The sequence below is a fragment of the Panicum virgatum genome, chromosome 1K, assembly GCF_016808335.1.
Source record: "Panicum virgatum strain AP13 chromosome 1K, P.virgatum_v5, whole genome shotgun sequence".
Taxonomy (NCBI): domain Eukaryota; kingdom Viridiplantae; phylum Streptophyta; class Magnoliopsida; order Poales; family Poaceae; genus Panicum; species Panicum virgatum.
Genome location: NC_053136.1, coordinates 55,295,480 through 55,307,834, shown reverse-complemented (window position 1 = coordinate 55,307,834; position 12,355 = coordinate 55,295,480). Strand labels below are relative to the sequence as shown.

Below are 12,355 nucleotides of genomic sequence, written 5' to 3'. Positions count from 1 at the left end.
ATGAGGTCCATCTATCAGAGCAGTTTTTGTTTGGAGCGGATGAGGGGGGTATATGGAGAGTTTGTTGGTTATCCCACTCTTTAAAAAGCTATCTACTCCCTCCATATTGTTTTATTTGACGTTAGGACATCAAACAATAGTTCATTTTCTATACAGATTCTTGTCTGAAACGTCAAATAAAAGGATACGGAGGGAGTACTTTTTAACAGACCTGCTAAAACTCTAAATTTTGCTAGGATTTTAGTTAGTCTCTTGGAGATGCTTACAAGTGCACAACAATATTTTATTTGGGCGAATATATAATCATATATAAGATGTGGTTTCCTTAACTATTTGGGAGAGGTTTCTTGAGAGTTTGTCTCGGCTATACAATCCGTCTCCAGAAGCAGCTAGCCTCGTGCCAGTTGAAGCAAGCAAGCGAGCTTTTTGCGCGTGGTTTGTGCTGAGTGACTTGGCTTCGTACGTGCATGAGAGCCACCAGCTGGATGAATTTAATAATGTACACTCCATTCCAGCAGCAAGCAAGAAGATGATGGAGCGAGAAGGTGTTTGTTTGACCCTCCTCGCACACAACACGAGAGCGCGCGCGGCTAGAGATAACTCAAAGGTAGACAACGTCGAGACGTGATAAAGATCGAGGTCGGTCAGTGCAAACGGTGTCGGGTTTCCTTGCCTTGCCGTCTTTAATTATTTCCCAATTCCCATGCATCATGGGCTCATGGGTGGCTGGCCGCCCACACACAAAAACCAGCAGCTCGCAGCAGCATCCTTCCATAACTGACACCTGGCCACGCCCCCGGGGTCTTTGTTGCGCTTTCCCGTCAGCATCCACTACTACTGCAGGATCCAGCAGGCATCCCGGACACCGAACACGCGAACAGGGGTGGCTCCGATCCGATCCAAAAGTTTTGCAGGGCTCTCGCAGGTTTTGCGTTTGGCACCGTACTACCATGCCGTCTCACAACGACACATCCAGCGTCAATATAATGTGTCATCAGCACACGCCGCGCAGCAACCGATCGAACCGAGGCGAGAGTGCACGCATTGATGCGGGCTGCCGCTGCGTCTGCGTGGCTGTGCCTGGCGTGGCGTGGCCGCCGCTGCTTGCCCAGGTGCATGCCCCAGATGCCCATGCCGCGCGCGTAACCACCAGGCAGGGCTCCCGGTGGCAACGACCGCCCGCGCCGGCATCGTCAGACGATCACTAGCTGGCTAGACAACCAGCAGCTTGCATTGTCAGCGCGGCAGAACGGGAGGGAGCAGGGCACGCCTGCCCACTGTTGCCGTTCACGTCGTCGCCCAGCTTGTCACCGTCCGGGTGGTTAGCACGCATACTGGCCTTTTTAACCTGTTGCTCGTGGACCCAAGCTGATTGACGACGATGCTAGCTAGCGTTCTAAAACCACAACGTACGTACAGTATATATTATGAAAATCACACATGTTATGAATGCAGCAGCACGCAGAGCTAGCGTACGTTTCATCAGGTATAAATAAACCAGCTGGTTTTTGTGTTACGTTACGTACATACTCTGAAAAAAGGGGGACGACGCGACAATGCAAGCACGCAGGTGCTCTGTTCGCTGGGCTGGAGCTGGAGTAGTGTGAGAGAAAAATACTGTTGGCTGAAAGCTGGTGCTGGAGCGGTGTGAGAGAAAAACACTATTGGATTGGAGGCTGCTAGAGCTGCCAAACAGAGTATATGCTGTCGCGGCGTCATGGCCACCTCAGGGCCTCGCCGCCCGCACTTAGCCTAGCACGCTCACCACCGGCACCGTCTGCCAGCCGCGTCGGCAAGGGCAAGGCAGGGCAAGCTCGTTGCGCTGGTCCCTCCCTGCTGCGGCCAATGCGTCCCTCCAACTTGCATCTCGCCCGGGCTATGCGATCCAATCGAGCTCATCTATCCGTGCTGCGCTGCACTATAGGATCGATCGGAGTAGCTAGGGAGGGAGGATTCATTTCAGAGCAACGAGTATTTTACGGCACTAATCCGGTAATCGTCCCTCCCGATGACAGTTTGCGCAAGTTAATCGCTTAATTGCCGCGACGCAATCGCAATTTGCCGTCTAGCTAGCTTTTCGCCGGAAAGAGGCGGGGCGAAAGCGACGCGCCTTTAATATCTTTTCTCCATCGGGCCAAGAAAAGCCACCGGCCACAAGGCGAAACGGAACCCAACCAACAGCCCCGATGATCCAGGAGTTACTATATATGTATTTATATGGTTATATATATGCATTGTGCAAATTAAACAACACAAGCATGAACTGCTGCAAGCTCGATCTCCACTAGAGGCAAGCGAGCGAGCACACGCATCCACTAGAGGCAAGCGAGCGAGCACAAGCATAAATACGAGAGCATGCAGAGCCTGGCGAGTTGAGGACGCCATCCATCTATATAAGCAGGCAGGGTTGCTTCCGCCACCACCCCTGCCCCCTGTCCGCCTGTCCCTGTCCCTCCGGCGCCGCGCTCCCTTCCGTTCGATTCGATCAGCCACACCACATGTAAATTATCAGCTCCGATCCTCCGCTCCCCCTAGCTCGCAATTGCAGCATATATACGGCAGTGCCGGCAGGTGGCGGCGGTTGCGGAGGATGGTGAAGTTCTCGCGGGAGTACGAGGCCAGCATCATCCCCGAGTGGAAGGCCGCCTTCGTCGACTACAAGAGCCTCAAGAAGCTCATCAAGAGGATCAAGATCGCCCGCCGCGACGCCGACCCGCCGCCGCCGCTGCTCGCCGCCGGCGCCGGAAACAGCTATGGCTTCTCGGTCCCTCACCCCGTCCGCTTCGCCGCCGCGGCTCATCATGCGCCGGCGGCTTCACCAGTACGTGTTCTATTCTAGCTGTGTGCCTGTGTACCGTGTCCCTCGCGCCTCCTCATCTCGTCCCTCTTGTTTGGGCCGTATAGCCGTAGGTGTACGTACATACGGCGCGCTCGGCGGCGTCGCCCACCCAGGCCAGTATTTCTGACGCGCGTATATACACGATGCGAACGTACAGGAGGGCGAGGAGGAGAGCTTGGAGTCGGATTCAGGGGAGCTCGTGTGATCCACGGACAAGCATGTATGCCTGCATGCCCCCTGCTGCAGAGTACAATTAATTACTTAATTAATCCGTTTGTAGTTAGGAGTAGCTTATTAATTAATCGGCAGGCAATTCACATGCATGATTGCGCACGCAGGAGCAAGAGTTCCTGGAGAAGGCGGACGAGGAGCTGGACAAGGTGGACGAGTTCTACGCCACGCAGGAGGCGGAGCTGCTGGCGCGCGGCGACGCGCTCATCGAGCAGCTCCGCATCCTCGCCGACGTCAAGCGCATCCTCGCCGACCACGCGGCCCGCCGCGGCCGCGCCGCCTCCATGCCGCCCTCGCTCGAGCTCTCGCCGTCCGTCAACGGGTCCAGCGGCCGCCACCTCCTCTCCTCCGGCCTCGCCTCGCCGCAGTCCATGTCGGGTAGGTGCTCGATCTCTGATCTCATCTCATCTCATCTCCACGGGCGGCAAAGCTAGGTGCGGGCACATGAACCCCACCCACCCACCGCCCCATGGTCTGCTCTGCTGGGCCTTTGCTTTGCATGCATGAGGCGCACGTGACTGACGCCGACGACCGGCCGGCCGCAGATGGGAGCGTGGAGCTGCAGCAGGCGCGGGTGGCGGAGGGCGCGGCCGTGGCGGAGGAGGTGATGGCGGCGCTGGAGCGCAACGGCGTCAGCTTCGTCGGCGGCGGGCTCGCCAAGGCGAAGAAGGACGGCAGCGGGAAGCAGCTCATGGGGCGGGCCGCGCTGCTGCAGCTGCCGGCGACGGTGCGGATCGACATCCCGCCGACGAGCCCCGGCCGGGCGGCGCTCAAGGTGTGGGAGGAGCTCGTCAACGTGCTCCGCAAGGACGGCGCCGACCCCGCCGCCGCCTTCGTCCACCGCAAGAAGCTCCAGCACGCCGAGAAGAACATCCGCGACGCCTTCCTCGCGCTCTACCGGGGCCTCGAGCTCCTCAAGAAGTTCAGGTATCTACTAGCTAGTACACATGCTTATTAGCTACTACGTACTAGTCTACTAGTACTACATCACGAATTCACGATCGATCGGTTGCCATTTATACTAGTGGCTGCAACGACTGCAAGAATTAATGCCGTCACGACAGTTGCATGCTCATCTAATCTTGCCTTGCCTTCCTACGGCAGTACTCACAATCTGTTTTGATCACACAAACCACCTGCTCTGTTCATCGGCACGATGCAGACTGAGTGGTAAAGCTCTGCTTCTGATGACTGATGAGATACTCTGTATCCGTGCATCAATCCACATATAACAGGCACGTTGCCTCTGCACGTGGACACAGTAGTTGCTATTAGAAGACTTCAAATTTCAGCCAGTTTGCATGGATGGAGGCCAGCATCACGTAGGAGCCATGCACTAACCTAGGAGGGCGACACCAACTAGTTGTTTTTTTTATAAAAAAGAAATTATACTAAGCTATCTAAACAATAGTAGTTTATTTTATTTAGACCTGTCCTTTTCTGCTGTTGTTAATCGTGAGACTTTTGTTGTGCGGTGGTGATGGATTGATTAGTCGCCTTTACCTTTGTTTTGTGTGGCATATCTGTGTGGATGGATGGATGCAGCTCTCTCAATGTAAAGGCTTTCACCAAAATATTGAAGAAATTCGTCAAGGTATACTGTCTACCACTACTTCTCAACTAGCTATAGGCAGCATATACGTGCTTTTTCGAAGTGGATGGACTAGAGGAGGGAAGAGACTAGACAAGACGACAGTAGGACAGAATAAAATGAACTGGTACATTTAAAAAGTTATCAAAACACGCAGAGGAATATAGGCCCTCATCATGTATTACAAAAAAAAAGTGCTGCAAGTTGAAACATTTTTTTCATAAATCTTCATAAGTTATCTATTTTAGTAACTCGGCACGATTTGTACGAATAATTCAGATATACACACTATATGTGTTTCGCTATCTACAAGTGACGAGAAATGCTCTGAATCCCAGGTGTCTGAGCAGCAGCAAGCCACGGACAAGTTCTCAGAGAAGGTGAAGAGGTCGCCATTCAGCAGCTCCGACAAGGTACAATCCCCTGAATCCCCTCTGACGAGCACGCTACACCTATCCCAAGGAGACGAACTGGTCGAGCAACAATTAACATGTGGTGAAATCCTGAGCACAGGTGCTTCAGCTCGCGGACGAGGTGGAGTGCATCTTCTTGAGGCACTTCGCCGGCAACGACAGGAAGGTGGCCATGAAGTACCTCAAGCCGCAGCAGCCCAGGAACACCCATATGATCACCTTCCTTGTAGGCGAGTAGCCTCCTCGAAGATCGAATCGATCGTCCTCTTAATCTCAGACACCAAATGCTTAGTTGTCCATATGTATGCTGACCTCGCTGTTCCTTGTGTTTTCAGGTCTGTTCACAGGCACATTTGTGTCGCTGTTCATCATATATTCAGTCCTAGCCCATGTCGCCGGCATTTTCTCCTCTACCGGAAGCCCAACCTACATGGACATAGTCTACCATGTTTTCAGGTCATTTCTGAAGCTAACTTCACACAGGCTTTTCTGATCATGCATGAATGATAACTTTCAGATAACATCCTTGTACGGTTTCATGATAAAACAAGGATGCTTTTTTTTTACCTTAAGTAACATAGTTTCGGCCTTTGCTCCTGCAGCATGTTCGCACTCATCAGCCTGCACGTTTTCCTGTACGGCTGCAACCTCTTCATGTGGAAGAGCACCAGGATCAACCACAACTTCATCTTCGATTTCTCCTCCAGCACCGCACTGACGCACAGGGACGCCTTCCTCATGTCGGCATCCATCATGTGCACCGTCGTTGCGGCACTGGTCATCAACCTGTTCCTCAGGAATGCCGGCGCAACCTACACCGACGCACTGCCTGGGGCACTCCTAGTTGTAAGAAACACAAGCCATAGGGAAAAGGATAAGTGTTGTGGTGCCAAAGATATGTACTGATTTCAGTTCTCCAACACCCTTTGGTCTTTGTTTTCAGCTGTCAACGGGGGTTCTGTTCTGCCCATTCAACATATTCTACCGCTCGACGCGCTACTGCTTCATGCGTGTCATGCGCAACATCATATTCTCACCATTCTACAAGGTAAGGGACCCCGGAGTTCCTTCCCGCAGTTCACAGAAAGTTGGAAACATGCATCCATCTGATGAGCAGGCTGCGTTGCCATGCAGGTTCTGATGGCTGATTTCTTTATGGCTGACCAGCTAACCAGCCAGGTAAATTCTGAACCTCATGCTACAAATTTCATTGAGCCTTACAGTGCAGGTTCTTATCCGTTTAACTGGTTCTGTCTTCCAGATCCCATTACTGAGACACATGGAATTCGCAGCATGCTACTTCATGGCTGGAACCTTTAGGAATCACGCATACGAGACTTGCACCAGCAGCCCACAATACACACACCTGGCCTATGTGATTTCCTTCCTACCTTACTACTGGAGAGCAATGCAGGTATAATCAAATCTACATGTGAGCAGTGTAATGCTGTTGTCACTTTCTTCAGATTTAGTCAAACTTAATGGAATGCCGATATCTGTTATAGTGTTTAAGGAGGTACCTGGAAGAAGGTCATGACATCAACCAACTTGCTAATGCTGGCAAGTACGTATCAGCAATGGTTGCAGCTGCTGTGAGGTTCAAGTACGCTGCAACTCCGACACCACTCTGGATGTGGATGGTAGTCATTTCATCCTCAGGCGCCACCATTTACCAGCTCTACTGGGACTTTGTCATGGACTGGGGTTTCTTAAACCCCAAATCTAAGAACTTATGGCTTCGGGATCAGCTCATCCTGAAGAAAAAGTCGATCTACTATGTTTCCATGGTACTATACCTTGTTTGCCTAATTTTCAATACTACAGCTGACTCAGGAAATCCCAATTGCCAAGTTCAGTGGCACTAACACCCTTAAAACACAGATGCTCAACCTTGCACTACGTCTAGCCTGGGCCCAGAGTGTAATGAAACTCCATCTTGGACAGATAGAGTCTCGCTTGCTGGATTTCTCACTCGCCTCACTCGAAATTATACGACGAGGACATTGGAACTTCTACAGGTAATTGAAAAACAAGTATAGAGGTGCAATCTTAGTTCTAAGTTAGTATGTTTCAGTATAACCTGATGTATGCTGAATCGAACTGCAGGCTGGAGCATGAACATTTAAACAACGCTGGAAAGTTCAGAGCAGTGAAGACTGTCCCATTACCATTCCGCGAACTTGAAACTGATTGACAAAGACAAAAGAACTTGCCATCATGCTCCCAGTATAAAGGGAATTTAGGGGAAGAGCTCCAAGAACAAATACACTGCCCCAGTTAATGCTTGTTCTACAACTGGTGTCTGAGGGATAATAAAGTAAACAGAGAGCATAACTGCACAAGACCATGACGTTGCAGATTTAAGATGGAATAAGCTCAGACGATTGAAGAGTGTCAGGGCATTCTGATGAGGGTGTCAGGGCATAGAAACATGAGGCATTGTGGTCAGAAAGATTGGGTGGATTCCTTATTGGTCGATTGAAGAGTGTCCTGTGTTAATCGGCTAACAAGATCTTAACTTTGTCATTCGTTAAGCTACGTATGTATCGAATTGTAAACTCCTGGGTGTCAAGCATAATTTGAACAATGATTCTGTAAATACAAGTTACAACTGGGTGCCCAGGAAGCACATAAAAACATGCAAGGCAAATGATAAAACGAAGGCACAGCAGAGTGAAAACAATCACAGGGGTAAAAACTAGATAATATTGCTAGTACAGTGAAACTGTGAAAGCAAGATGCTTGCCACAGTAAGTGACACCAGAAGTGAACCATAAATAAAGTACATATATTACAAGACCCACACTGAACACAAATAAATGATAAATAGATAGCTACGAGCCTATGACATGTACCTCCAGTATGCAGGACGGTCTCTTGAGACAAGAAGAACCCTTGATGATGAGTAATCAAATGTAGGACAGTACAAATCATCAGGGCCAATAGTTTCTCTCACTCCAATTGTGTTTCCACGGTCAAAGCTGTAAGTTGGCTGCATGTCTTCCTTATATGCGTCGAAGGCAAACAGCCCCATACCACATGCAGCCAAGACAAGGTTCGAGTTGCCCCATACTTGAGTTATCGCTGAGTGATGGAAATGAGCATTGAATTCTGGTAACTCATACGTAGCAACAAGCTTCCCCTTTCTCAACGAGTATTGCTGAATTCGTGATCTCAACCCCCCTTTTATTTGCAGTCGTCCTTCTGAGCTACCAATAAATACTGAATCTCCACGTGAGAAGATTGAGTTTGCTGTACCACCATGTCTTGCTATTTTAAGACCAATGCCAGCAGGTACCCGAAAATCAAATACATTAACACTTTCCTGTGTACTAAAAACACCATCATTTCCTTCCACCTCAGACGAACTAACCCTGCAAAAACAAACCACAAGCCGGTCTTAAATGATTTGACCAATGCAGATGTCAGGAGATTTTCACAAATCTCTTTCAGATAATTCATAAAAAAGAAACATAAAAAATATTTTATTTGGTCAATAGCATAAGAGTAGGTAAACTTGGCAGGACAAGATATTTGCTGCTGCTAATTACCAAAGAAACATAAAAATATTTTATTTGGTCAATAGCATAAGAGTAGGTAAACTTGGCAGGATCTTGAATACGACTAATACTGGAACATTTCACAATTGCATGCATGTGATGTAAGATTTACTACTTTACCTTTGACGCACTCCGCTGCCCACCTCAGCATCTGTGTTATTCACATGAAGGCAGTACACTTTCTTATTAGAAGAAGCAACAGACAACAAGGGTTGTGGATTAAGCGAATTCACATCCCACAACCCTATTGACTCGCTCCCAGCAATTACTACCTTTCCCCTGCTACGCCATTGCAGTGGGCTGGAGTATTCCATTCCCATCACTGGATTGCTAACTTCCCATTTCATCACTACATCACCATCACGGATATCATAGGCTGTGACCATCTTCTGCTTGCTAGCAGTAGAAAGCAGGAGAGGTCCACAAGGTTTATACCACCATTGCTGTGTTTCTCCATTTGACAACGCAGAGCTCGATCTCGATGAACCTAAATTAGAGAGAGGCCCAAGAACAGCCCTGGGTGGTGGAGCCAACGCATGAGAAGCCTCCTCATCGATATGAAATGCTTTTACCTCTCTGGTATAGTAATCCCAGCTGCAAAACCCAGGCTCCAGTGCACTGCCAGCTGATGCAGCAACAACATATCTACCAGAACATCCATCTACACCTGGGGCACGAATCAACCAGCAATCGCCCCACATATTATTTGATACCATGCTGGGAGGCTTGTACTCAGATTTGAACTGAACCACAAATACAGATAAATGTAGTTAGCACTCAGGTTACCTTATTAATGTACATAAAAGATAAAACAGAACAAACAACAACAACAACAAAGCCTTTTGTCCCAAGCGAGTTGGGGTAGGCTAGAGATGAAACCCAAAAGACACAAAGGTCATGGTTGAGGCACGTTGATAGCTAGTCTCCAAGCGCTCCTATCCAAAGCTAGCTCCTCAGAGATATCCCAATCTTTAAGGTCTCTCTTAACCGACTCGTCCCAAGTCAGCTTAGGTCTACCTCTATCCCTCTTTACCTTATCAACACGCTTTAGCACCCCACTACGCACCGGCACCTCCGGAGGCCTCCGTTGGACATGTCCAAACCATCTCAACCGATGTTGGATAAGTTTCTCCTCAATTGGTGCCACCCCTACCCTTTCCCGAATAGCTTCGTTCCGTACTCTATCCCTCCTTGTGTGCCCGCAAAACCACCGTAACATCCGCATATCTGCTACACTCAGTTGCTGGACATGTCGCCTTTTTGTAGGCCAACATTTAGCACCGTATAAAACAGAACAAACAAAAGCAGTAAATAACCAAATACCTCATGGTTTGCAATATCATAATAGGAGCACGTGCCATCACCATGAGCAAGAAGAACAGCTTCCCCCTGTGAAACAAACCATCCGCCAGTTGAAGACTTGTTTCCTATACCTGATAGCTGGTCATTGGAAGACTCCTCTGTTTCCTCCTGAACCATCATGGAGGGCTTGTTTTCTTGCTCATCAAACTCTTCTAGCTTCTCTGAAGCAAGTAATTCAATTTCCTCCTTATGATTGGGACCAACTGGATTCTTTGAGCTACCTTGGCTCGATGTCTTGCTGGTAGCATCTGCTACTTCACATATCATGTTCTTTTCCATTTTCTTAGCACGGCGGTCCTTGAAGAAGTCATTTTCTTCACCATCTAAAGAAGCAAGAAACTCCATGGTTATACTATTCTCATCAACATCAGGGGCAGGGGCAGCAAGTCCTGTTTTTCCAGGGCAAACCTTTGTATCCGCAGATGACTCCTGGTGAGTAGAAGTTGAAGATTTACGATCCCTCAACAATTTGTGATGTGGAAAGAACCTTGCCTCCAGTTCATCAGTATTCAACCCTTTTCCAGCATGCTTCAGGCCACTTGGCTTCACAACAGTACATTTGGCAGCGCTTTCAGCATGAGAACTCTCACATTCACTGCTATCTGCAGTACCTAGCTGTATCTTATTATCATCCTTGACATGAGAAATCGCCTTCTCAATGGAAGTGATTTCCTTCTGAATATTTGACAGGATCTGCTTTGGCTCATCTGGGTTGTTCTCATCAAGCATTTCTTTGGTTTTCTTAATATCAGTAGCAATCTTCTGAATCCTCCCTTCCAGCGCTGCTAGTTTCTCATGAAGCTTGCTTGGGTACTTGTTAACACCAGACACAGGTTTAACTGACCTTCCTTCCCCACCTGCAGCTGCTCTCTCAAAAACTCTAATCGTGTCTGCTAACTTGCCCTTTTCTTCCTGCTTCTTACACCCCTCACTATTCTTTTGCTGCTCCCTCGTTGTGCCACGAACGTCAATTGAGTCCACTACACGGACAGTGAACACTGGGATGACCGAACCATTGCCTTCCTCATCATCCTTCTGGGCAGGACAAAGTTCTGCAGCATTGGAAGAAGCTTCTCCCGAATCAGCTTTTTTGGCATGCATCTCCTTCACCAATTTCATATTGAGCCCCTCTTTCTTCCTACTGATTTCTTCACCTGCCTTTGCTTTCATATCAAAGTCCTCTCTTCTCCCAACTATCTCTTCACTTTGCTTCTGCATATTAGCACCAGTGATCTCGGTTTTCCCTTTGATCTCATCACATTGCTTCGACATATTCACACCAAAGCTATCCCTTTTCCCACCGATCTGCTTGGTCTTTGCATCAAAGCTCTCCCTTTTCCTGTCAATCTTACCAGTTTGCTTCGCTTTGGCATCAAGGTCATCTCTTTTCCTGCCGATCCCATCCAAGCGCTTGGCCTTAGCATCAAACCCCTCCGGTCTCCTCCTAATGTCATCACTGCCAACACCACCACTCCCTCTCCTAGCCTCCGAGGCCCTAGATCCAACAACACTTACCGATCTCCTCCCTTTCTCTACAGAAGAAGACCTGATCCCACCACTCACGCTCCGCCGTAAGCCCGCGTCCGCCACGGGGTCCTTCCCGATGGAAGCCCGCCCCGGCAGCACGGAAGCCCTGAGGGTGGAGACGAGCTTGGAGGACTCCACCGAGCTCTGGATCCTACTGGCCCGCGGGAGAGACGACGTGGACCACCGCACGGCGGAGGTGGGCTTGATCGGCTTGGACGCTGAGTTCTCCTTGCCAGCGGCGGCCGCGGTCGTGCGCCGGGCGGAAGAAGAGATGGAGAACGGTTTGGGGGTGAGCGGGCGCGAGGCCGCGGCCGTGGCCGAGGCCTTGCCGCCGCCGCCGCGGTCCTTGAGGCGGGAGGACATGGCCGGGTGGCGATGCAGGGCTAGGGTTTGGGGGGATTCGGGGAGACGAGACAAGGGGAAAGGTCGCTCTGATTTGGATTTGGGAATGGTCGACTGATTTGAGATTTGGGGAAGGGGCGTTTCAAATTTCGAATTCGTTCGGGCGGGAGCTTTTTTGTGGGCCCGTGGTGCCCTGCACCCTGGAGTTCGCGAGGTAGGCCCGAAGCAATGTTATAATGTCGTCTAGTCGAATCTATTCGCCATGGCACCAATAAAGCGACTAGTCGTCGATCAGGTCGATTAGTCGACCCTAGTCGGTTCTAGTCGTCGCTATAGTCATCCTATATATTCCAGGACATATATGTACATGTATATGTACTTATATACTGTATAGCAAGCAGGAACACCACAATGATAGTCAGTTTGGTGACACTTATTTAGTGAGATTTGATGTTTGAACTGTCCAAAACTCCATATTCTTGTCCCACAC

The 12,355-nt window shown here is 49.5% G+C and overlaps 2 protein-coding genes across 2 annotated transcripts; one reads left to right on the top strand and one right to left on the bottom strand.

Annotated features, from left to right (window-relative positions):
* The first annotated feature begins 2,377 nt into the window (after window positions 1–2,377).
* Window positions 2,378–7,678, top strand: LOC120645874 (phosphate transporter PHO1-2). The gene is made up of 15 exons (XM_039922596.1): window positions 2,378–2,821; window positions 2,997–3,059; window positions 3,178–3,448; window positions 3,616–3,997; window positions 4,616–4,664; window positions 5,000–5,074; window positions 5,175–5,304; window positions 5,410–5,530; window positions 5,677–5,920; window positions 6,018–6,122; window positions 6,209–6,253; window positions 6,336–6,488; window positions 6,580–6,861; window positions 6,956–7,092; window positions 7,181–7,678. The coding sequence occupies exons 3-15, from the start codon at window positions 3,355–3,357 to the stop codon at window positions 7,266–7,268; spliced, it is 1,905 nt and encodes a 634-aa protein (XP_039778530.1). The 5' UTR covers window positions 2,378–2,821; window positions 2,997–3,059; window positions 3,178–3,354; the 3' UTR covers window positions 7,269–7,678.
* A 70-nt stretch (window positions 7,679–7,748) lies between these two features.
* On the bottom strand, window positions 7,749–11,977 carry LOC120645862 (KIN14B-interacting protein At4g14310-like). Its single transcript, XM_039922589.1, has 3 exons — window positions 9,958–11,977; window positions 8,755–9,377; window positions 7,749–8,448 (listed from the first exon to the last, which is right to left on the bottom strand). The coding sequence occupies exons 1-3, from the start codon at window positions 11,884–11,886 to the stop codon at window positions 7,917–7,919; spliced, it is 3,084 nt and encodes a 1,027-aa protein (XP_039778523.1). The 5' UTR covers window positions 11,887–11,977; the 3' UTR covers window positions 7,749–7,916.
* Window positions 11,978–12,355: the final 378 nt, after the last annotated feature.